Here is a 27,544-nt window from a genome sequence, read left to right as displayed (position 1 = left end):
TTCAGTTTATGACATCCAATTACATAGTTGAACTGTGGGCTTCCATATGTCTGTGTCCTTGTGAGGAAGAAGCATCCTACTGTTGTGACGTCTACAGACTGCCTGTGCTAATTGCTTCATGGGCAAGGATCTCGTGTCACCCTGCCTACACTGACAAAATGAGACCAAATGTAGGAGCCTCAAAATCACATGCCATGGAAAAGCACAGATCCTGATGAAATGTCAGGGATCACCTAGTACTACAACAAATCTGCGTGCAGCTTCCTTCAGAACAGTGTCATCGGAGTGGAGTAAAGGAGAAGTATCTCAACAGTCCTGGTCAAAGGATACCAATTCACATAGCAGCTACTTGGAATGAACTTGGTATAAAATAGGAGAACCCATCACTCATAGCCTAAGTTTGACAGCAGGAACATGTGTGTGCAGATGGATGTTTTCTTTCCATTAGTTGTGTCTTTTGAAAGTGAGCAATGTTGGCTGTGGTTTAACTGTCCTTATTTCATCTTAGAACACCCAATACACCTCTTGCACTCCCCCAAGCAGTAGGGGCTGGTTTGACTTCAAGTATTTTCCACAAATCAACCGCATTTGAAAGAGCACATACACAAAAATAAACCTGAGAAAATAAACATCATCGCCACACCAGCGCCCTCATCCCACCCCACAATCTCCTGTATTAACACCTCCAACCCCACTCTCTGTACCTTCCAAGTCCAGGGCAGCCCCAGTTGGGTTGGGCTAAGGAGTTGGAAGCCACAGGACATGCTGCCTAGGAGCCCCAGCAGGAACATCAGCCATACAGCTCTACGTCATTTGTTACTTTTCTCTTTGTGCCTCCATGCTTTCCACATCCAGAAACAGTTCCAGATCCCTAAGCAGAAACCCAGGAATTGGTCCAAGGAGATCTTCACAAATTTTTGAGAATCGGGGAGTAGATCAAAATTAAACTTCCTCTTCCTTTACCTGCTGGGCCTTATGTTGTTTCCACATGGGAATCTCTACTTGGTTTCTAAATCACTCATTTCACAGAAACTGAAGCTGATTGTAATAAAACACAGAAAGCTTCCCAATTTTAAATAAGACATTGTTTCAATTCCAATATATAAAAGTTATTACTCTAAATGCATTTATTAGTGAAAATATAAAAGCATACAACTACTAATTTTTTCCACAACTTACCACACATTAACATTTTGTTGTACATCTATGTTTGTAGAATTACAAACACACATATGAATGAGTGGACACCCTCGTTAGTGTTTGTATGCATGTGCAGGTGTGTTATCTATTTCCAAAGTGCCAACAGTAGCTAATACTCTTGAGGATTTGCATGTACCCAGCGTAATTAATGCATCTCATCCACACAAGTCCAGAAGACAGGGCACACTGTATTTTCATTTTACACATGAGAAAATTATGTCGCAGACAGTTCAAATAGCTAAATATTTAAACCGAGGCACTTGGGGATCAGAGTCCAAGCCCTTACCCTCTCCATCTCCCTACATTTCTAGTGCTAGGCTGCTTTCATGGGATTCATGTGAGATCAGAAAACCTAGCGCCTGTGAAACACTGCTATAGCTCTGAGCACAAACACCAGCCATGCCACATGTTAAACAGTCATCACCAGAGTGTCTGAAACCAAATGGGTCTGAATCAGTTAACCTTTGAAAGAGAAATAACCTGGGCAACTTCACTGGCTGTGGCTCTCCTGTGTCCAGTGTCCCCAAAGAAAGTATCATAAGGACCATCTCAGCATAAGAATTAAAAATGTGGAGTTGGCCAATATTACAACCAACACTGTGTTGGAAGGCTCAGCTCTCATGCTGCCTCTTACCTCTGACTCTCAGTTAGATTGGACCAAATAAAAGTACACATAGGCCCAAGTAGATTTTTGATCACTTTTATTATGAAAAACAGTACAAAAGTAAGTCAGTAAGGAGGTGATCTTCTAGGTATGTACAATAAGGGGCTTCCAAGAAATCATATGGTAAAAGAGTTCAAGGACACAGCTGGAAGCTGCATGCAGGCTGTACACAGAGGCATGGGTACTGCGTGGCTGAGGAGTGGGTGGGCATTAAAGAGAGAGAAGTGATGAAGTCCCTGGAGATGGACCCCTGTCCCCACCCCTGAGTCATAACAGAATTTGTTCTTGCTGCAGAGTGAAAGTTTGTGTTTGCCCAGGGGTTTATAAACCCATTCTGCATTGTGACCCTACAAAGAAAGACACACGTGAAAGGAAATAACCCAATCATAGAAACAAAGCCTGACTAGATCCTCAGCAGACACTTAGAGGGACAAAAGACAATGGGAAAAAGTGGACCCTGGTGGCACCATGTGTTAGGAACTCTTCCCATTGCCATCAAGCGCTGGTCTCCCAAGTAAACAGATGGTGATGATGATGGAATACATCAGGCTCTTCAGGAGGAGGAGGAGGTAGGTGTAGTAGGCAGAGGTGTTCATGAGCTGCAGCTGCAGGGTGTCTAAAAGATGTATTTTATTAATTTCACAGTTTTTAGAAAGGCCAAGACGTATTCTTTGGAGAGGGGTGACTGTATACATTTCTGATAACTTAGGTTGAAGTGACACTCTCACATCAGCACCACTGGGTAATAAATACCTACATCACCATCACCACCACAGAGACAATTCAGGATGGAGTTTGCAGGTCAAGTCAGTAAAAAATCTATGAAATTCCTCTAGCACATTCCAAAGTATTAAAAATTAAGGTTGTCTTTATAATGAGTGAATCCAATGGGAATAAATGCATTGGTGATAAGTGACTTTTTTCACATTCATCCCCATCATGTCTTAAGAAGGAATAAGTGGCAATACCCATTAAGTACAAATTAAATGTCACTTATTTGATAACTTTGCATGCAAAACTTAAATCTTATTTAATTTTTCAATAACTTCTGAGATAATTACTTTCATTCCAATTTACAAATAAAGTGAGTTCAGAGAGAGGAGCCATTTGCCTGATTTCATACAACTAGTAAGTACTAGAATCCAGATTTCAATCCCAGCAACACAGCATTGAAGAACACTTTCTCAGTTGCTCTATAATTCTGCATCTCCACATGCAAGAAACAAAATAATTAAGCAAAAATATAAAGTCAGATGCTGCTGCTGCTGAAGATGATAATGATGTTGGTAATGGTCAGAGTCCAGAAGTCCCCTAATATTGGCCTTGGAGGGTGTATCAGCAGGGCTATAACCAATGCTCCTCATCATTTCCTTTGTTCATTATGTGGGGAGAAAGAGCCAGGAGCTAGTACTTATGATGTAGCAGCTAAAAGGAATGCCTAAGCTAGATATGATACGTGTGCCACGTTATATCTTCTATAACTGTTATTTGTGTCTATTTGGTATGTTCAGAAAATGCAAATAGTTTACCCATACTTATGCACTGGATAATTAAAAGGTTAGAATCTAAGTCCAGTCTATGACACTTGAAGCCCTGCACTCACAAACTCTCCCCATGTGCGCACCTGTCTCAGGGCCTTGGCCTTGGGATATAGAGGAAGAATAAAAACTGACTAAGTGTATAGACATGATTCATCTTGATTCAGATGGTCTGGGTTTCAGCCTCAGCTATTTCTCTATGGCATGGTGAAAAATTCATTTTAGCTCATTTCCTCATGTGTAAAACAGGAATGAAATCTTTCAAAGTATTAAGAGAATTAAAGAAAACACACTCCCAGTGCAGCACAATGCCTTCTGTACAAGAACCTTTTTAGTGTCAGTTCAGGTAATTAACTACCAGCAAAAACAAGGCTTAAAAATATAGAAGCAACATGAAAACATGTTTTTCTCAGTCAGTAGAAACACTGGGCACAAAAGTGAATGAAATCCATTGTTGAAAGAATTCAGGGCACAACACTGCACCCCTAATTCATGGTCCTCTCACACCCAAACCAGAGTTTACTGTGTGAAGATGATCTGAGAAATGATGGATTGACATAAATATCGCTCAGTCTATTTTGCAAGACCCAGCCATTCTGGAGTTTCTCCCTGAAGCCAGGGGAATTTGAAGTCTAAGTTGAAGGAAGGAAAGGAAAGGAAGGAAGGAAAGGAAAATCAGGAAGGAAAAATGCTACAGCATAACATAAAGGCAAACACAGACAAAAACTTACGATTTTCATCATCCAGGAAAGCCTCTGTAGAGTTAATAGCAGTGAGTTCTAAAAGAAATGAGGACAAATATTATTCAGTAGTTCATATCTATTGTTTACCTTTGTTTTGTTGTGGATAGATGACAGATAGATGATAGAAAGATAGATAGATAGATAGATAATAGAATTTGTTGGCAGAGAGGAAGAGCCAATACAAATATGATTATCCCAATTCCAGAAATTTTTTGTTTGATTTTACATAATTTAGTAGATCAATTCACATATTGTATTTCTGCACATAAAGATGTTGCAGTTTGTGATTGATGCATTTTCCCTTTGTTTCCTCACAACTGTAATGCCTAGCATTATCTTGTTTTCCTTCTGTGCTCATAGCTCATACTACAGTGACTGCTCCACAGTATTTTTTCTATAAATACTATTGAATAGAAAAATAACCAGAAACGGTGGCTGTGGTCCAGTCCTCCACACTCACTGCTCACATGAAGGGTTGCTACCAAAATAAATTTGTCCAACCCTAGAAGCCACAGTAGCACCTTACCTGTTGGAAGGAGTCTGGTTTAGGTAAATTTCCTATCTAAGGTAAGAAGCAGCCCTGTCTTTTAAATCATGTGTGCCCCAACTCCTGCACGTGTTTTTCTGGACTGATGGTGTTGGAGGACCTGACCACAATACTAATGAAAGCCAATACCTATTGATTGATTGTTATTGTGCCAGGGACTATGTGGAAGTTCACAGGCATTATCTCATCTCACCTCCCCATTATATTTATATGAGCTGAATTTGGAGGGTTTTGTGTTACCCAGAAAGAAATAAGATTTAGAGAGTCTATGTCCCTTGCTGAATAGCATACCAGTGATTATTGTCAGACAGCACTGAAAGGATGGCTGTGGGGGTATTGATGAGCTAGAGCCTGTGGAAAGCATCTTGTAAAACAATCCATATAAGAAATAGTGAAAGGGAATAAAGGGGAAAGGAGAGAAAATGAATGGGAAATATCACTGAGGGTGACAGCACATGAGAGACTCCTAACTCTGGGAAACAAACAAGGGGTAGTGGAAAGGGAGATGGGCAGGGGGATTGGGGTAACTGGGTGATGGGCACTGAGGGGGGCACTTGATGGATGAGCACTGGGTGTTATGCTATATGTTGGCAAATTGAACTCCAATAAATAAACAAATAAACCATAGAAATCAAACATAATTCCACCGTTGTGACTTCTCAGACATCATCTCTGCCATATAATTGAATTAGTCTTAGCAAATGACCATTTTATCAAAGAATCTCAGCCTTTCTTTTTAATTTTTTAAAGTTTTGTTTATTTATTTGAGAGAGAGTGAGCATCAGCAGTGGAAATGGGCAGAGGGAGAACTAGAAACTGATTTGCAGCTGAGTAGGGAGCCCAACACATGGCTCAATCCCAGGACTTTGGAAACATGATCTGGGCCAAAGGCAGGCACTTAACTGACTAAGCTACTGATGCACCCCTAAAAGCTCAGCATTTCAGTGCACTTGTTTGCAGGAATAGGTTGAAAGGCCTTATATTTTCTCATTCATTTGGGGAATATAAATAATAGTGAAAGGGAATATAAGGGAAGGGAGAAGAAATGGGTAGGAAATAGCAGAAAGGGAGACAGAACATAAAGACTCCTAGACTCTGGGAAACGAACTAGGGGTGGTGGAAGAGGAGGAGGGCGGGGGGTGGGGGTGAATGGGTGACGGGCACTGAGGGGGGCACTTGACGGGATGAGCACTGGGTGTTATTCTATATGTTGCAAATTGAACACTAATAAAAAATAAATTTATTATTAAAAAAAGAAAAGAAAAATCAGAAACAAAAAAAAATACCTAACACACATACAAATGCAAAAATCCTTAATGATGATTAACGATGGATGCAGGAAGAGAAAGCTGTAAGGTTTTTTGGTTTATCCTTTTTCACCTCCTGTTATGTTGTCCATACAGACATGATTCTGGTGTGCAATTTTATCCACTCCACACAATCTTATGTTGGTGTGCTCTTGAAAAATGGGTATGAGGTATAGTCTTTTGGGTAAATCCCAAGAAAGATAATGTTAATATAATTATGTTAAATGTTAAAATATCCTAAAGAGCTCACATTAAATTGCCCTAAGCATATCTTTCTTTTCCATACAGTGATTTTATTCATGATATTTGTACCTGAAACTGATATAACACTGTAGGTTAATTAACTAAAAGTAAAATAGAAACTTCAAAAAGGTACATAAAAATCTCTTATCACCATGCATTGATCGATAAAAAGACAACAAAGTAACAATTTTCATAATACAACTTGTATGTGTGTCCATGGTGCCCTTTTTCTGTCAAAGTTGGTCAAAAAGTTTGAGGAGATGAGTTTATCTCTGTTCAGAATCACTCACTGTTCTGTGCATTCATATATATATATATATATATATATATATATATATATATATAAGCTTTTACAAAAAAATTAAAACTTCCATGGACCAGCACTAGGTATCTGCTGTAGAATTGCAATAACAGAAGTGCCCTGTTTATTGTTATGAGAAGACCTTGGAAGACATTCCTTTCAGAAGTAACTGCGAAGTGAGGCACATCATGAACAGGAACACCTCCCTTATCACAATCATCGCCATGGAACTTACTATACTTTTTACTTTTCTTGTCACACTGGAAAAATCAAAACCTAAGCCCAGTGGTTTCATTACATTTATGCCATGCCCATTTGTCTCTCTCTGTTAGCTGTAGAAGTAAACATTAAGGCTCTCTGTATAATTTGATTTAAGCTAGTTTTAGGAAAGAAAATAAATAAATACAATAAATATAGGAATAAATTCATCCATGTCATGTTTTCAACAGCATGTATTTTCACTGATGTAATTTCATTTGCTTTGCATCACATTTCTGGGGAAAGTAAAAGTAAATATTTAATCCTAATCTGATCATTGGACAAACTGAGAATCTATGAAATAAGAAAAATTCAACTGAGTATATTTTGGCTGTATTTTCAACCTGTTCATGAATTGGGCATCATCCCATCTAGCAAGTAGGAGGCAACTCCTAAGGGCTACAGGACAGAGGTATTTCAAGGTAGAGAGGGAGAGAAAAAGAAATTATTAGCAAAGAATCCATTGTTTGAGGCAGGGTCGCTCTCATAAGGGGAGCAGAGGGGCCATAGTGCTGACCAGAAAACTCCCATGTCCACTGGCTAAAGGTTCCAGTTCTGGCTGTTGAAACTGCAGTTGGGTAGCTATGAAGAGTTGGTTTACTGACTTGTGGCCTTAAGCTAAATGAGTACATTGTGACCCTGAGGTTTCCTTTACAACTACCCTGCCTTTTGATCACATTCTCAGCTTAACCTAGAAAAGGGATCAAAATTGAAGGCATTAACACTACTGTCAGAAACTGCTCTGAAGTTTTCAGCAGTTCCTGTTGTTCCTTTGGGTGATATACACAGGTCTTGACCTTTTGCATAAGCCTTGTGATATTCAAGGATTATCACTTTAACATTATAGTTTTTAGAGCTGGTCATATTTTTCATTCTTTTGTAGTACCCCAGTCTAAAAAAATCATTTGCTTAAAAGTTACTGACTTAGAACTTGTGTGTAAAGCTTTTGAGAGAACAAAATGCACCAGGAAGATTTTTATGATGCCTATAAACAGGATAATTCCCCATGTTGAGTGATGGGCACTGAGGGGGGCACTTGATGGGATGAGCACTGTTATATGTTGGCAAATCGAACTCCAATTGAAAAATATACATAGAAAAAAAATTCCCCATGTTGGGAGGTGCTTTCTGATGTCATTGCTCCCAATACTCAAAGCAGTTAAAATCAAATAAGTAAGAAAGACTCTGCTGAAGGAATCTTTCATTTAAGCCACATGGATTCCTGCCAAAGGTATTAATCCTGGTGGCTTCTTGGTAGTCCCTACTCCTTAGGATGTAAATTTAGAAGAATCAACCAATGAGATGTCTTATTTACCTTGAGAAAATTTTGAACCAGTGTTAGATTTTCTGCTATACTGAATAAAAGTTTCCTCTAAATTCCAGAGGTTACACCTATGGCAATGACATGGGAAATACAGGCCATTTCCAGAGTAAGGAAAGAAAAGAAGGAGAAAAGATTTAATATTTAGTTGAAGTATGAAGTCCTGAAACCCTGTTAAGGTGAAAGCAGTCAATTTGGATGTCTGCTATTTGTACTTCACTCAGTTGTTGCAGAATCTCCTGTGTCTGGGTAGGACCTGGTGTCAGGTGGAGACATTTATAGATGTGTGATGTGTACAAGGTTCAACCTTTAGTTTTACAGCAGGACCACTTGGTAACATCCCTCTTCTACTGAGATAGTCGAGGGCTATCTTCCTCTGATGTTTGGCTAAAACACCTAATCAGCAGGCGGTAAACTGTGACCTGTAGGATCCTTTTAACTGTAATCTAAGAACATTTCCATAACCTATTGATGACAGTCTTGAGCTGCAGATATTGGAGACTTATACCAGCTGGTCAGACTAGCAGGCAGCACAAAGGATCAGCAGAAGGTTATACACTGAGACAATTCCAAGAGATTGGCAAGATTTTCCTAAAGGCCCCTTTGATTTGCCTAGTGAAGGAGGAGCCTTGGTCACTGGAGGTCACAGAAAGTGGGCCTCAAGGGGGAAATCCATTTTTGACAATGTCTTTGCCAGAGTGAATGTATCATTCTCATAGCAGATAAAGGCTTTAAACCATCCAGAAAATATATAAATATTTTTGTGACAAGGGCACAGTGACAATGCACACTAAGTGGCAGTGGAACGAATTCCAGCTGCAGGTGTCCAAAGGGTCCAGAATGATGAGCCATACAGTCTCTGGAGGCAAAAATATTTTTTACAGAATTATGGACTTGACACACTAAACATTGATGGTAAACTGTTTTTGTACTATTACAGAAGTTTTCCCACTGATTTCCCCTTATATTTTGAGTCATTTAAAATATCCAAAGGAGGGCAAAGGAATGGTTAAAAAAAAAAAAAAAACTGAGAGAAATTAGTTTTGCCACGGAGCCTGGAAAAACCAAAGTGGCTGCACTGGTTTTCCCTCAGCCTTGACTCTTTGTTTAAAACACTGCCATGTTTACCCGCCTTCATTTTTCTGATTCAGAAGCAGATTGGTGCCATGTTACAAGGTCATCAGGATAACCAACTACTAACAATGGGGGGGAGTTTTCTTGTAGAACCAGAATGGATATTATCTGCACGTACCACATTTTTACAAATACAATATCTAGCAAACTTGGTGTGAAGTATTTTTTGGCAATGCATTCCACGTAATCTGACATACCAGATAAGCCACAGTTTAACCAATCCAGTGAAATGCTCTAAGTCGGAGAGACTTAAGCAGACCAAAACTACAAAGAGAATAAAGAAACATAAAAAGTCCAAAAAACCATTTATCCTTTTGGCAGGGAGAAAATAAAACTCCAATGCTGTACCAGCTTACTTTGGTTTAAAAATTCTTCATTCCTATCTTATTCAGTTCTCACCACACATGACATTCCTCCCCAAACATCCCCTTTGTACAAACCTCTGCAACTTTCTCCTTTACACGCACATTCTGTCCTGAGTTTACCATCTTCAGACAACCCACCTCCCTTTAGGACAAAAATCCTTTCACCCCTAAAAAAATATATTTCCATTCCTCATACATTTTCTTTTGAAAAAATACACATCTTAGTTTCTTTGCTTTCCAGGTTGTTTCTTTTATTATTTTAGTAGTCTACATTACATATACTAGAATTCTTAACCCCTAGAAACCTTTATTTAAAGAAAGCGTCAATAAGCAGTTGTTAACAGTTTGTTAATTAGCATTCTTTAGATTGGCAAATTTATGAATATATTTCATAATTTCTAGAAATGTGTGCTTCTTCATAAAACAATCTTTCAGTAAAGCACCAAGCTTGACTATGAGTAGGTGCGAACTTATCTTCTGTTTCTATGCAACAAGGAAACAAAAGAAGATAAACCTGTGTTTAGTCACTAATATATTAGTATTTTATCTTGCTTGGAAATGATCTCGATATTGAATGAATATAATGAATGTATCTTAACACGGAAAACACAATGATTTTAAGTTCCTCAAAAAAATTGGGAGATTATTTAAAACTTTAGCTAAAATTGTGTATTTTTTATATCTCGTTATCTGAGATTACCCACAAAAACATCATAGACAAGGGGTGAGAAGGGTGAAATAGATGATGGAGATTAAAGGGTGCACTTGTCCTGATGGGCACAGGTGATGTATCAAAGTGTTGAATCACCATATTGTGCACATGAAACTAATATAATGTGCTGTGTTAATTAATTGGAATTAAATAAAAAGCGTAAAATATCTTATGAAGCATCAAAGTCCATCATTCTCCCAAGTTTTTTCCTGTAACATTTTGTAATGGAGATCACATCTACTTACTTGATCTTTAGTAAACCAGGCACATGAAATTTCTGATTTTAGTGCTGAGAAGGCAATACCAACATACCTATTATGCTTAAACCCACCAGAGAATATGTGCCCAGATCATGTAAAGTTGAAACACATTCAACTTAGTTTCTATCTTCCTGAGAGTTGTAGAATGCCTGATCCTCATAAGTGCTTATATTCAAACCAAGGAAATAGAGCTCTTTACAAATTATTTTTGGCGAAACATCCAGGGTGAAAAATATCTCACATCGACAATATATATTTATGGACACACAGACTGGTGCAAGGACTGATGACCACTAATATTTATGCAGACAATTTTAAGATTTGTATTTGTCTCAGGATTATCAAGGAGAATAGACTAGAGTGTAGGCACAAGAGCCCTTTAGCAGTTTATATTTTAAAAAGGCCAAAAAAAAAAAAAAAAGGCCTGGTTCGTTTATTTCCCTCACTATCAAGCTTTTGTGTGCTGCATTTACGTTTTAAAGACATAATAAGATGTGTGACTTTAATGACAGAGAATGCATGTTCCTCCAAGAAGCACTTTGCTTTCCTAAAGCCAACCATTTATAAGCCCTTTTTCATAAATAGGAGAAGTTGGAGGATAGATAAAGCAACGGGAGAACTTTGAGTTGCCTCAAGAGCTGCCTTTCTGCTTCTGGTAAGATTGGTCAAGCCAGTTGCTCTCAAATTCTCAGACTTGTATTTACATGGAATGACATCATGGATTGATCCATCTAGCCAAGCGCATGAGCTTCAATTTGTTTCCTTCCCTCTGGGGGCATAGTTTTAGTTTTAAGAATTTCTGACATATAGAGTAACCCCTTGTGTATTACCTGGGTCCCCAAGAGGGTGCAAAGGATACTACCCTCCAAATACTCAGAGTCTCTCACAGTGAGAGCCAAAGGAAGGAGCCAACAATACACAAGTCACAGGCAGGCAGAAAGTTAAGAGCAATTAGGCAGGATGACACAGGCAGGAAGGCAGGAATAACATCTGGGAGAGAAAAGATCACTAGCAATGGGTCTAGATTTAGAAAGGATGGGATAATGAGAAATTTTACTATCCCTGTGGACAAGGACTTTAGATAGAGATTCCACTAATAATGTGGTTAAGATTTCCACTCTTCCCTCTCCTATACCAGCTTTTCTAGGATCCTTTGCACAGGACCCAGTATTTACCAGAATTCACATGGCTGTTTAAGAGAATAAAGTACATAGCAATTTGCCCCTCTGGACAGGGCTCATTTGGGGGCCCTCCTATGAAGGTAGATATGGAGGTGTCTGTAAAGCCATGAAATTGGCAGTCTTCTGTTTATGGCTGTGTAGTCTGTTCAGAGTGGAAAATCAATTCAGACTATAATGAGTGCTCAAAGGAGCCAAGAGGGGAGCAGAAGTTAGACCAGTTTTATACTCTTCTGTTTTAGGTACTTCCTCCAACGTTAATCTTTCTTTTTATTTTTATTTATTTATTTATTTATTTATTTATTTATTTATTTATTATTTTTTAATTGGTGTTGAATTTGCCAACATGTAGCATAACACCCAGTGCTCATCCCGTCAAGTGCCCCCCTCAGTGCCCATCCCCCAATCACCCCCACCCCCCGCCACCTCTCCTTCCACCACCTCTTGTTCCTTTCCCAGAGTTAGGAGTCTCTCATGTTCTGTCTCCCTTTCTCATATTTACCACTCATTTTTTCTCCTTTCCCCTTTATTCCCTTTCACTATTTTTCATATTCCCTAAATGAATGAGACTATATACTGTTTGTCCATTGTTAATCTTTCGTTAGCCTTTTGCAGTGAGTCTTTCAATGAAAGGACCTTGGAATTGTCAACATTTTACAGGATTCTGTTTAATTAGGGAACCCTTGCTTTTAAGTGCACATCTTAATGATCTTATCTAATTCACAAATTCCCCATTATGGACATATATTTCTAGGTTATTGTTGCCCTGAGGGCTCACACCAGTTTGGTGGGGCACTAGCCTCAAATGGAGTTAATCCACACTCCAGCCATATCTGGCTGCAAATGAGTGGTACCCCACTTTCCGGTCTGGTATTTTTGGGTCTCCAACCTGATTGTTACCAAGTTAATTCCTCAGGACACCAAAGAAGTTTTTAAGAGTTTGCATTTTGCTAGGTATCTTTAATCTGGGACTATAATTCTTAGATGAAAAATAAACAAGTATAACAGAAGTAGTGCACTTGACTCTTTAAGGATTCCATCAACTAAGACACTGGGATTCTTGATCAGAAAACTAACACCTAAAAGGGTTGTTTCCTGGAATTGGGGATTGTGTGTATTTTGCAGTGTAGCTCCTTGCACAGAGGTTTTCTTGAGGTTGATGAGTGATCTAGTACTGATCCATCCCATTTCCTGACAACCTGTACTATCAGTGGCGTGTTCCTGAGGTAGTAAGTGCTCTAGCGGCCTCTAAATGCTTGACTCTTGCACGCCAATTTTTGTGTTTTTTCTACCTTTCCCTGTTAGCTGTAGGCTTTATCTACAGGAATGGTGACAATCAATTAGGTGCACATTAGTGTATGAGCTGTAAGAGATGTTTCTGAGTTCTGATACAAGAAGACTCTGCGTGCACCACCAATTCTCCTGGAAACTTGCTGAGATTTCTATCTTGGGCACTTAGTCTGAAAGGTTAGTTGCTTGTCTCTGGGCAGACCCTTCAGCCAGTTCAGTTGGACTCTGTGCAAATATCCAGCTTATTGGGGCTGAGAAGAAACATGCTAGTTTAACTTAACATGGGCATAACACTCTGGCAGCCTAAGCTGCCATGCCCTGCCAAGCAAAACCAATTAGATTAGGAGGCAGAACACAAAGTGACTGGAGCTGAGAGCAGGAAGAACTCACCCACAGTGCTTGGGACAGGCCTGAAAGATCTTGAACTGGAAGGGTTCAAAGTTACCACCTCTGTGTTTTGCTTTGCCTCTGAATGCCCCGCGGGGTCCACATTGGATTCCATCCTTGCCAACAAATCTGTTAAGGATCAAAAATTCAACCAAGTAAATTTAAAGATTTAATGGCTCTATTAATTAATCAATTTAGGAGCAAAAGTTTTTAACAATTGAGAGAGCCTGGGAAAAAGGGAATTCTTAGCAAGCAATCCGTTGTTTTAGGCAAGGTTACTCTCCCAAGGGGAAGGGAATGGGTCAGTCAGGAAGCTTCCTGGGGCTGACCAGGAAATTCCCATGTTGATTAGTTAAAGGTTACTCTTCTTCTTGTGGTGGGAAGGTGAAATTGCCCTTAGGTTAGGTATTAAGTCCTGGTTTAGTAACTTGGGCCATAAGCCAAGTGTTGCCATTTTGGAATGTGGGGTGTTTTCAACACTCCAAGAACACAAACTCACTTCAGAAAGTTAGACTTGATATAGCAAAGCTCTTCACAGGTCTTGTTATGTGCTTGTTCCCCACTGCTTAGAATGATGTTAATCACAAGTAAAATCCAAAGTGATTCCTTCTTATGGTCTCTCTGGGGCCCTGGTCTGTGATGTCAAAGCCAGGACTTGACTTCCGAGTGTAGTGAGTTAGTAGATCACAGCAAGGCCAGGCACATTCAGCCATCTGCCCACACTGTCTAAATATGACCAGCGTCTCCCCCAGTGAGGCTTCTTTGGGACACCATGCTTGAATCACAAGTGACCCTGAATGATTTGGAAAAGTATATTCACTTGACTGTAGTGACCCTCCTTGAGACCATAGTTCATCCTGCATCCTTTCCAGTCTGGCACATACTAGAATTGAAATAAATGTTTGCTGAGCACTTTTACCAATAAGAATACATTCATCATGTAGAAAGGATGAATGTTTTTAGACCTTAGCATCACTCAGTCTTTACTTACTAAACTTCACCTTTATTCTTGTATATAAAATACAAATCTAAAAAACCCACGATCATACTAAAATTTCAGTAGTCAAATTATTATTCCTGGTTGAGCTGCGATCTGGCTCCAGCAAATGAAGAGCATTTTCTCTCCGACAACTCATTGTTGATGGGTGATACTTTGAATAGAGCAATAATTGTTCTTATTTCCTGATCAAGTAAAATCCTCAACAGTACACTCTGAGCATTTCTTGTGCACCAGGTAGCTAGGTGCTTTCACAGGTATTGTTTCATTTAATCCATGAAATGACTGCAAAAATAGTCAGTTTTATTAATATTTTGGATGTTAAACTGAGGCTTGAAAGGCTAAGTGAATTTGTCATAAGCAGACTCCATGTTGAGTGCAGAGCCCAATACTGTGATCATTCTCAGTACCCTGAGTCATGACTTGAGCTGAATGAAGAGTCAGATGCTCAGTTTACTGAGTCTCCCAGGTGCCCCCCAAACCCATACTATTTGCAGTCTATGGGAGAAATAGCAGGACATTCATGCTACCATGAAAGGCAACAACATTAGAAAAAAATTTTTTAATTGCTTATTTTCATTAAAACTTAACAGAAGAGGTAGGGTTTTCTCTTTGAAACCCAGGGTTCTGGGAGCTTGTATTCATGTTTATATGCACATACCTTTGTTTATTGAAGGAAAATCAATCTCTTGATTAATCCTTTTTTTATTCCTCTCATCTTTGACAATGCATTGGTGTTCTTTATCCAATGATTCCTCAGTCACGATCACCCAGCTGAATTTCATGTATGTGTCCTCAGTCTTCACGGTGTTTCCCTGCTGGGATTGCAGAATTGTTTTGCTGTTCTTTTCTTTCCAATCTATCTTAAAAACATCAGGAATATTTTCCTCAAGATGACAAAGATATGTTCCAGCCTTATGGACTTTTATTTCAGCAATCGAAGGAAGAAAAATTGTGGGCTTGGGGGAAATTTCTTCAGGACTTTTATCTGTTGGAGACAATGGAATAACAAATAAAAGTTAAATAAAGAAACAGAAACATTTTATGGTTGGGAAATACCCAGCACATACTAAATTAAAGGAAAAGTTGCAATAGGATTAGTAGGGTATCATGGCCTTTCATCCACAGTGGGTTTTGAGGTGCTTATTTCCAGTTTCCATGTGAAAAAAGGTTGTAGAAGTTATGTAACTTGCCCAAAGTCATAGCTATTAAGTGAAGGGTCCTGGATCAAAAAGTGGAATATTTTGACACAATACACAGTCACTTGTTTGAATGGGAATCTATCAAGTTTATCTTTAATTACAAATATGGATCTCATGTCCACTTGTGATACTGGAATTCTTCTCCTTGATTTCTGATTTTATAGAACATCTCATTATCACAATTATACCACTGCAGGACTTTGTAGAAGGCAATGTGTAATGTTGCACCTCCAAATTACTTACAGTGACTTAAATTTAGAAACAAATGGCAATATTTCCAAAACTCCTATTTAAAAAATTTAAATGTTCAGAAATGTTCCTACAGTACCCTAATCAAGAAATACACTGGTCAGAGTTTTGTCTTGCTTTAGGAAATGTTAATTAAAAGTACGTTTTATGTTGGAATTTTATTTGAAGTTGAAGCATAATTAAGATGACACCATATTATGAGTCTTAGCATCCCTCCTCAAAGTTGAATCTGCCCTACAAGCCTGCTAAACTTGCTATGGTATCCTTCCATTTTCTTACATTTCACCTGCTGAATAAATTTATATAGAATGGCGTAATGTTACCAGTTATGGTCAGAGTTTCTTGAAGACATAATGTCAAATTATATAGTGAAACATCGTGGTTTTCAAGGGCATGTCTCTTGAAGTCTGGAGTATTCCTTGGTTATACTAATGAATCATATCATAAATAGTAGGACCCATTCCAATTTGAGTTCCCACTGAAATACAAGTGCTTTACTGATTTCTTTCTTTCAACTAGTATGGAGTTAGAATAATAATTTCATGGGTAACATCCTAAGAAAAGAACTGAATTCCTCCTTTGAGAAGAAAGGGTAAAAAATTCTTCAGAAATTTTGCCTATCTCCAATGCTCCTGATTTTTATACTAAATTGGTAAGCAAACGATGATGACTTTTTTTACTTATGCTCTAATTACTTATCAGGCCATAATGTGCTTGTTTTAATTGTGTACATCTTGCCTGTCGTACAAATAGTATTTTACCGATCAAAATAATAAGACACTGTATCGTTCCCCAACCATATACTTTGTTTTCAATTTAAAAAGCATATTATATAAAGCAAAATTTATTTCTCAAAGTACATGGTAGTCACATAATTTTTGCCTCTAGTCAATACATTAAAGAATCTAGCTAAAAAGTTGGTTTTTCATAGGAACATTTCTGATTCATCATAGTAAAGAATTTGAAAATCAAATGATGAACTTGGAGGGGTGCATGAGTGGCTCAGTGGTTGAAATTCTGCCTTCGGCTCAGGTCGAGATCCTGGGGTCTGGGATCGAGTCCCCCATCGAGTGCCAGGTGGGGAGCCTGCTTCTCACTCTGCCTCTCTCTGTGTGTCTCTCATAAATAAATACATAAAATCTTTTAAAAAACGAAAAACAAATGATGAATTTGGAAAATTAAGACATTATGCTGAGCTCCTGTCACCTTTTCTTGCTAGATTCCTAAAGTTTCATTCTTTTCAGGATAGAAGGTATCTTGAATCTTCCATAACTTTCTCAACGTGATAGTTAACTAAGCATTAAATATATTCTTGATTATAAATGGTTAGTGCCTATATTTTATGTAATTATTTTACATGGTTTTTCTTTTAGCATTCTTTTAAAAAAAGATTTTATTTATTTCTTTTAAAGAGAAAGAGTGTGTGCTGGATTGAGGGGCAGAGTGAGAGGGAGAGAGAGAATCTGAAGCAGACTCCACACTCAGTCTTGGAGCCCAACACCATGGTCAGGTCTCAATCCCACAACCCTGAGATCATAACTAGATATTTAACAGAATGAGATACCCAAGTGCCACTCAACATTCTTTATTAAACTTATTAAGAGTGTTTTCTATGGCCACAATAATTTCATTGATGTATAAAATAGACACCAGTTTTAAAAATAAATCTTTCTAATACATTTATATATATTCATAATCAAAAATTTTTCAGGTAAATTGCCTTAATGGTATATATATGATGAACACAAGGCAGTAGGAATTCTATATAAATTAACCAAATGCAATCACATTTTAATTACGTATGGCATTAATACCTATTGATATTGTATTCATTAAATTAATATTGCATATCAATATTGATTCAAAATTCCTCTATTTTATTCCTCTCTTATTTCTTTTATTAAATAAATAATTACAAGTATCTCATATGTGATTATGAATTACAAATTTTTTTAAAGATTTTTTTATTTATTTATTAGAGATACAGAGAGAGAGAGAGAGAGAGAGAGAGAGAGAGAGAGAAGCAGGCTCCATGCTGGGAGCCTGACATGGGACTCGATCCCGGGTCTCCAGGATCACACCCTGGGCTGAAGACAGCTCTAAACCGCTGGGCCCCAGGGGCTGCCCATGAATTACAAATTAATGACATTTCTATGTATATTTAAAAGTACTAAGTATCACTAACTATATTCCTATGTATTTTCCTTTTTTTATGATTTTATTTATTTATTTAAGAGTCTATGCTATCTTCTCATTATCATTCCAATTTTAGTATATCTGTTGCCAAAACAAATATTTCCTAATTTTTCTGAATAAAATTTAAAATTTTATTTTATTTATTTATTTTTTTTAATTAATTTTTATTGGTGTTCAATTTACCAACATACAGAAAAACACCCAGTGCTCATCCCGTCAAGTGTCCACCTCAGTGCCCGTCACCCCTTCCCCTCCAACACCCGCCCTCCTCCCCTTCCACCACCCCTAGTTCGTTTCCCCGAGTTAGGAGTTGTTTATCTACTAAATACCAGTATGAAGGCCAAGCTTGTTGGTGTTAGACATATAATGTAAGATAAAATATTAAGATTTAAGTACATACAACAACAAAATACAACCCCCCACACACATTTTAATTTTATTTTTGCCAAGTATGGGAAAAGTCCATTACAGAAATACCTCTAAATTTAAGTGTTTTGTATATTAATGGAGAGTCAGGTAACTTTTCACTGGAATGGTGAGAAGTAGAGCTAAATCCCCTGGAGAATTTCGGCTTTGTCAATGTGATTGGCTACTAACCACTCTCCCATCTGGATACAATTCTCCCTTTAGGTTTTAAATGGGGCAAGATCTATGCGGCACTTATTGTGCTTTAGACAACATGCCAAGTACCTTACTCACAACCTCTCACTGAATTTTCATAACCCTGCTCATACATCCTGTTATCTCATCTTGTGTATTATAAAACTGAGGCCAGAGAATAATCACCCAAGTTCACATCAGCAGCAAGTGGTGGAGTCAGAGCTCCAGATAGCCTGACTCCAAAACCCAGGCTCTCTGAAAACCCCCTTTCACCATTAGAAAAGGAAGTGAGTCAAATCAGTCAAATCACACAGTTTATGTCATGAGCAAATTCATTCTTGGGACAAACACTTTCAAGACAACTACATATGTTGTGCATGACCACTTTAAGCAAGTCTACATGGACACGAAGTCAGATCCTATTACATATTTGCACACTGCTGTCTATGCTGACCTTTACTGGAGGGATTGATATTAAAATATCTCCTAAGATTTCTACATCTAGACGTGTTATGAAAATGAGAGATTAAATTAACATTATCATTAGTATTAGAAATTTAATTGTGATGATTGTATCCTCCAACAACATTTTAATCTCCTGGGACCGAATCTTCTTTTACTGATGAGACTGCAGTATTTAGGGATAGCAATTGGACCTATGTCAATCAGATATCAAGATTCATTCCTTCATTTGCACCCCACGTTGCTCTACTATATCTAGAATTCTTTGAACCATCATCACTGAAAATGTGCCCTATGCACACCAGTTATTAGTAAGTCACTTGTCTTATTTTATCCAATGCCTTTCTAGTGTTAAGGAAATGAAGAGGAATATAAATACAGCAAAGCCTAGTAATGTGGGGTCAGTTCATGGAACTGCTTTCACCTCTGTTGTCCAATGCAAATGGCATTTTTTTCCTACCAAGAGCACAATCTATGAGCATTCCAAGCTCTCATCAGAAATTTCTACCTCAAACTGACTTCCTTCTAGCTCATGTCCATAGCTTGGCTTCAAACTCCTACAGTGGTCCTTCGTGGTGGAATGAAAAGATCAATGTCTCGTTGCCTGGTCTTCTAGGCCTCCTATTGTCATGTTAGATCACTAGATTGCCACCTGCCTGACAAGATTGGTTGAAGGTCACTATCTATGAATGACATTATATGTCCTGGTGCCTATGATAATGATGCAGTGGCAGTGTGAAATGCATTTGTTTAAAGACCTTTTCATCCACTTTACAAATTGGATGTGGAAGGCAATGCCCACTGTTTCACTTCATGTTCCTCTTAAAGGACTCATGCATTGAAGTCTTTTTCTCATTTTATGATGAGAAAAATGTAACATATTTGAAAATTTGGTGTGTGTCACTAAATAAGTTAATAAAAGGTATGTACTCCACTACATTTTTCCCTTGAACATAGAATTTTACCCTATATTTCTTGCTGGACAATCACAGGCCTTTTTTCTTCCACTTTCCTTAGTGATTTTTTGTCTTCTACTTATTTGTATTTCCTGACCTATCTGTACTTTCACATTTTATTTTAGGTCTTCTCAAATAGATTTTGGAAATAGGCGGTATAAATGGATGAGAAATATGTTGCCCATTAGAACTTGTTTCTTTTCCTGCCCCTGATCTTAATAGGTCTACCTTGAAGGTGACATGGAAAATGGCAGAAGATATTTGCAAATCCCACTCTGGTATATAGACACAAAACATTCAGAATTCAAATATGCTGAAATGCCAGAGCATAAGGTAAAGCTTTCATTGTCAGAATTATGTGTCATAAAACAGAGGTTACCTTATATTTCATTTTGAGAAAATTCTCATTTTAAAAGAGGCTTTTCTAATACTCTACTTAGACAAGCAATAGACTTAGACAATATATCAACCTGAAATACAGTCCATTAAAGCTAGTTTAGACATAGTGCTGGTAAAAAACAACAAAGAAGTTTAACATGGATTGATAAATATTACTTGGAACTGAAGTCTCTATACTTTGTGCTTATATTGTACATATATAGAATGCCAGTATAAATGAAAAAATGCTTTTATTTTGGAAGTGGATAAGTGTTTCTTTCAATAAAATATCCAGTGGTATCATCATAAAGGTATCTCCAAACAGACACTCAGATCCTAAGATGACTTAGAAATTTACTCTAAAATATACATTTTAGGGGATCCCTGCGTGGCTCAGCAGTTTAGTGCCTGCCTTCGGCCCGGGGCGTGATCCTGGAGACCCGGATCGAGTTCCACATCAGGCTCCCTGCATGGAGCCTGCTTCTCCCTCCTGTGTCTCTGCCTCTCTCTCTCTCTCTCTCTCTCTCTCTCTCTCTGTGTGTGTGTGTGTGTGTGTGTGTGTGTCTCATGAATAAATAAAATCTTAAAAATAAAATAAAATGTATATTTTAGATGCCTATGAAGAGTGTGAATAATATTTTTAATGAAATATGAGGGCAAAAAAAGCAGTATTTCTCAAGTGATATTTGTAGTAGTATAAATTGGTTTTGTAGGTGTAAAATATTAAAAGTGAGTATTATAAGGGAAGGGAGAAGAAATGTGTGGGAAATATCAGAAAGGGAGGCAGAACATAAAGACTCCTAACTCTGGGAAACGAACTAGGGGTGGTGGAAGAGGAGGAGGGTGGGGGGTGGGGGTGAATGGGTGACGGGCACTGAGGGGGGCACTTGACGGGATGAGCACTGGGTGTTATTCTGTATGTTGGTAAATTGAACACCAATAAAAAATAAATTTATTAAAAAAAATAAAGTGATTCTGATAACAGGGAAAAAAAGTGAGTATTTGAGGGGCACCTGTGTGGCTCAGTAGGTTAAGCATCTTCCTTGGGCTCATGTCATGATCCCAGAATCCAGGGATGGTGCCCAGTGCACTGGGATCCCTGCTCAGCAGGGACTCTGCTTCTCTCTCTGCTCCTCCCCCCAGCTTATGCATAGACTCTCTCTCTCTCTCTTTCTCTCTCTCTTTCTCAAATAAATAAAAAATAAAACTTTTTAAAAAAAACATGAGTGTTTGACTTTATATATATATATATATATGTATATGTATATATGTAATTGTATATATTCAACTATAAAACTTCTCCCTATTTACATTCAGACATTTCCACTGAAAAGTGAGAGATCAACTTAAGTTGAGGCTAAAAATATATATAAGGTAATACTTACTACATCTACTCATTTTTAGAAACATATAACAATGAGTCATAGAAATAGAAATTATTCTGCAAATACTGACCAATTGTTCTAAAGTGATCTGTAGATGAGATCATAATTAATATATTTTCCTGTATTCTTGATTGAAAAACAACTCCATTGTGTGATAATTGGAATTTGTAGAACTGACTTCTTTACTGAAAGGCCATGTACCAACCTATGCAGTAGCTATTTCCATATTTAATTTCATTTATCTCCACAACGTCCACTGGAAATGGTTGTTACCCTGACAGAATGAATGGATGGAAATATAACAAATGTTAACAGAATAAGTGTCAGTATAAATTTTTAATACTTTATTTTTTCTTTTTTCAAATTATCCTCTAACAGGCATTATTATCTTTATACCTTTAAGAAAGCAATAATCAGTATAATCAAAATTTATTTGCTGAATGATGATTATACAGAAAGGGATAGATCCAAAATCACAGTCTGCATTTCTCTCTGTACCACACCTAAATTTTTTTCAACCTTGTGAACCTGTGTCACCATTATTTAATTAGATTGTTAGAATTCTTTTTAAATATTTATTTATTTATTTATTTATGTATTCATTTATTCATGACAGACACAGAGAGAAAGAGGCAGAGACACAGGCAGTGGGAGAAGCAGGCTCCATGCAGGGAGCCCGACATGAGACTCGATCCTGGGACTCCAGGATCACACCCTGAGCCAAAGGCAGGTGCTTAGCCACTGAGCCACCCAGGTATCCCAGACCGTTAGAATTTATATTGCAGTCAGTTGGAAAAAAGAGGATCAGAAAGATGCTTTTCAACTTATGAATTCATGTGTGCCTATGATCATAACCACTAAAATCATCAAAATAAATAATTTCTTTCACTTTTCTATTGTTTCACTGTGGGAGAGCAGGACCTCAGCTGGTAAAAGATACAATAAGAACAGGGACGCACATACATGGGAACAGCATTATGTGTGTGGGAAAAACCAATTATTCCTGCCATTGGTCAGTACTGAACAACAATGATGGTGGACAGATAGCCAGGCCTGCTGGGGTCAGTTCTCTCATCCCCCACTGCTCTCTAGTTAATGCTCCTCAGAGACCTGTCCAGATAGTCACGTCCACAGTTCTCTGCTGCCCTTCCCATGATTGGTTTCTTGAGTTGTTTCTCCTTCCTTGTTTCCACATACTTAAAATCTATGGTAATAAAATCAATAGCCAGTCAGGACTGGGGACTTCCTCTCAGTACCTTCCTTCACTTCTTGGCAGTGGCTGCCTGTGTAACCCTTTGGGCCTCTCTTTGTTCCAAAATATTGGACTTTGAGTAATCATTTCATCTCTCACCAGAACACACCACATAATTTCACCAGCCTTGTGAAAATTCTTTGAAAGCATTTATTTGAATAGATCCTATCAGGTAGAAACAGCCCAGTGAAATATTATCCCTCATCCTGGCAAAATTTCATCCCTAAGGCTAATGAGGATGAACAAATTTACTGGACTGAATTTGGACAAAACAAACCCAGCTTATGACACTCTTGGAGATGTTTGTGCAGTTAAATATATCGATGCCTTATACGAATCTGCTATAGACAAAATGGCAAGTTTATCATTTTTTGGCTTATTTTTTTCATTAGTTATTTTTGGAATCAAATAAATAAGACACACAAATTTTCATACAAATCTTTCAAGGCAGACATTGCTATCGGACCTAAAATTTCCACCTCTTAGTGGACCCCCCCCCTTGCTCTAGCTACTTAGCTCCCTGTTAATACCCTCCAAGCTAGCTCAGTCAGCAACTACCCCTAGGATTAAGGCAGAGTCAACCACCTCTCCAAGCATCTCGCTGCTACTGATGACCAAACTGGGACCAAATCCTAGAATTCAGAGCCAGCACCAACACCTCGTATCCTTCCCCTCCCTACCTCATACTGAAGGATTTCTAAAAATTTTACCTGTAACCCTGAGCGTTGTGCCGGGACCAAACACTTTGTTCCTCCAACTATTCCAGGAACACTGTCTGAAAAGCTTTTACAAAAATCTCCCTTTGTACCTCTTTTACGATTTACCCATATTTTTCAATATTTATATGAATATATATAAACAGGCCCTGCTAGAACTAAAGAAAAATGAATCTCAAGCAAAATCACATTAGATATGAATGTAGTCAAGACTGGATGAACTGACCTCTCCCTGCTTGGGCAGTTTGGGTCTGTCTTTCTCATCACATTCACAAGCAACTGAGAGTCTGATTTTACCTTTTCTTGCCATTTTCCTGAAACTTATAAATCTTTTTTCTTAAAAGGTTTTCATGTATCATATCAGTTCTTTTCCTAGAGTGTAATTTACACTTACTACTTCTATGCCAGATGAGTTGTTAGAGTATGTGAAATATTAATGAAAATCCTTAACATATTTATTCCTGAAAGACTGTTCCCTTGAACTTGAAATTACCCTAACAAGTTCCAGGACATTGATTTAAAATCCTGCGCTGCTCATCAGAGGACCCTATTTGTTTTGGCCTTTCTGCAGCTGCCCAGCATGAGTGGGAAGGCTGCTCTGAGTTATGCAGTTGAGTCCTGCATGTAGTACAACCGCTCCCATTCTCTGCGAGCTTTGATATTTCCAGCATTTTTTTTAATTAATTTTTATTGGTGTTCAATTTACCAACATACAGAAAAACACCCAGTGCTCATCCCATCAAGTGTCCACCTCAGTGCCCGTCACCCCTTCCCCTCCAACACCCGCCCTCCTCCCCTTCCACCACCCCTAGTTCGTTTCCCCGAGTTAGGAGTCTTTATGTTCTGTCTCCCTTCCTGATATTTCCCAACATTTCTTCTCCCTTCCTTTATATTCCCTTTCACCATTATTCATATTCCCCAAATGAATGAGAACATACACTGTTTGTCCCTCTCCGATTGACTTATTTCACTCAGCATAATACCCTCCAGTTCCATCCACGTTGAAGCAAATGGTGGGTATTTGTCGTTTCTAATTGCTGAGTAATATTCCATTGTATACATAAACCACATCTTCTTTATCCATTCATCTTTCGATGGACACCGAGGCTCCTTCCACAGTTTGGCTATTGTGGCCATTGCTGATAGAAACATCGGGGTGCAGGTGTCCCGACGTTTCATTGCATCTGAATCTTTGGGGTAAATCCCCAACAGTGCAATTGCTGGGTCATAGGGCAGCATTTTGATGCCGATACTGAAAGTTTGAATGAAATGGTATCAAAAGGACTGGACCTTTAACAGAAATGCCCTAAATTATGAGAATTTAGCAAACACAATTCAACATGACTTAAATGATATCTTGAAGCGAAAGAGGGAATTTTAGTGCCATGATTAAAAGCAGAAGCATTGTTTTCTGCATGAGGAGTAATGCCAATTATGAGCTATAACTAGTTAAACATTCAACTACATAGGCTATTTGAAAGGTCAGACTACAAAAAAGTATATGTTCTGAATAAAAAGATGGCTGAATGTTTCCAAAAGCATATAATGGTATACACTATGCCCTTTGGAACAAACCAGTATCTATTGGGTCCTAATCTTTGCCATAGTAACTAGCCATGTAAATTTAGGAAAATCACTGAACTCTCTAAGCCTCAATTTCTCCATCAGTAAAATTGGAATAAGAAAATTTCCTGTACAGCACTCTTAAGGATTGAGAATTGGCACAGAAACAGGTATCTGACTCTCAGTAAACATTAGCCTTAGTATTGTTGTCTTTAATAGGATGGTGTGAAGCCCTTTATCAAATTTTCCACAAAACCAATATATAGATTTTATAAGCAATGATTATTTATTATATAAATTAAGAAAGCAAAAGAGCTCATGAATCCCACATTCTGTGTCTCTGGCAGTCACAGGCCAAAACACATGGGACTCAATCAAGCCACAATCTAGAATATTTACCCAGAAGGCTACAAGCTTATGAGTGTTGGGACTGTGTCTTGTGCCTCCACTTAGGTATCTCTAGTGTCTAGCAAAGAAACTGTCTTCAATGACTGTTTATTGAGACAATAAATGAACAAATGAGGATGTAAAATGCAGACAGACTCTTTTCATGGATTCTAGAGCTGAAATGGTTTACTGAGCTCACAAATTACATTAAACTGGACCCTTCTCTAGGCAATAGCACAAGACTCACAATAGCACAAATTTTGACTAATCTCAGCCAACCTACTAAGAAGCTAGAGTCATAAGAATGTGTTCATTTCTTGATGTTCTATAGTCATCCACTGTAAGAGTTAATTTTTTTCACTGCCTATAAAGGTAAGATCAAAAGCAATCATACCTGTTTTACAGGCTATTAGAGAAAGGAGCACTATCTGCCAAAAAAGGAGCACTATTAATACTAGAGCTACTTCATCAAAGTGTTTCTCACTTAAAAGACCATCTACAAGATAACCAACCTGAACCAAGAACTTACACAAATAGTTCACAGACACAGTCCTAGAAAGATTTTAATTTCAAGACTCCGTTTACCCTTTTGTGTGTATATTTTCTAAAAGTAGAATTTCAATCTGCTTGCAAGCAAGGAAGTAAAAAACCAGTTTATGGAGTAGTTTTGTACCCTTATATAGAGACCAGTTCCTGCATAATTGTTGTCCATATGCCTGAGGTGATCATACATTGTTTTTTCTAAAAAGCATCTCTCAGTTTTTCATTCACAGGATCAAAAAAGAACAAAGTTACTTACCAGGAGGAGTTACTATAAGCCTAGTACCTTCTGCAAATATCTTGACCCAGCCTGGTTAGAGGTTATCACACTGGTTAGAGCTTCTACAAAAATGTCAGCCTTCTCCTGATCTTCATGGCATGGCCAGTAGGGAGAAACCTTGTATTGGCAAATTTGGTCTTTTGAGTTCATTAAAAGTCCTTCAATATAGGCTTAATGTCATTGGATGTTTTCTAAGTTTTCTTCAGATTAATTGACCCAAATGTCTGCTTTGATGGAGACAATAAACATAGAAAATGTTGATAGAAAATGGAGACAAAGGGAGCAAATAAAAAGAAAGAAAGAGAAAAAGAGGGCAGCCCTGGTGGCTCAGCAGTTTAGCGCCACCTTCAACCCAGGGTGTGATCCAGGAGGCCTGGGATCAAGTCCCACATCAGGCTCCCCACAAGGAGCCTGCTTCTCCCTCTGCCTGTGTGTCTGTGTATCTATTTTATAAATAATTAAAATCTTTTTAAAAAAGGAAATAGAGAAAGAGAGAGAGAAAGAAAAAAGAAAGAGGAGAAAGGAAAGGAAAGAGAAGCAAAGAAAGAAAAGGAAGAAAAGAAAGAAAAAGAAGGGATAGGGACTAAGTGGTCAACAAATGACTTTTCTAAATTACCAGGAAAGGTGTTCAGAGAATTAAGATATTTTGATTTCCAGGTGTTCAAGTGTGTGAAACTGCTCAGAAATGCATCAAAGGAAAAGCCCTTCTGTTCTCACAAACACCAGGCCTGCTATGTCAGCAATGTGGGATTACATTTCTGAAAGAGGATATGCTTCGTAACTGAAATAGTGACCATGCCAACAGAAATATACTTGAGAAATGAGAATAGTGGTCTCTATCTCCATTTTTCAGTATGCCACCTTTACCATTTGGATACCCTAATCTATACAAGGCAAAGCAAAAATGAGAAAATGATTCCTTGATGAAAATAT

The 27,544-nt window shown here is 38.0% G+C and overlaps 1 gene segment (V, D, J or C); it reads right to left on the bottom strand.

Moving 5' to 3' along the window:
- Positions 1-2,337: 2,337 nt before the first annotated feature.
- LOC121471990 overlaps positions 2,338-27,544 on the bottom strand; it is a 40,270-nt gene continuing 15,063 nt past the window's right edge. The window contains 5 exon segments of the C gene segment in view: positions 2,338-2,480; positions 4,134-4,181; positions 13,452-13,564; positions 15,103-15,433; positions 23,836-23,882. Of these exon segments, the coding sequence occupies positions 2,338-2,480; positions 4,134-4,181; positions 13,452-13,564; positions 15,103-15,433; positions 23,836-23,882 (682 nt within the window).

Source organism: Vulpes lagopus, chromosome 11 (assembly GCF_018345385.1).
Source record: "Vulpes lagopus strain Blue_001 chromosome 11, ASM1834538v1, whole genome shotgun sequence".
Classification (NCBI taxonomy): Eukaryota; Metazoa; Chordata; class Mammalia; order Carnivora; family Canidae; genus Vulpes; species Vulpes lagopus.
The sequence above is the reverse complement of the archived record's forward strand: the minus strand, read 5'-3'. Positions and strand labels throughout refer to the sequence as shown.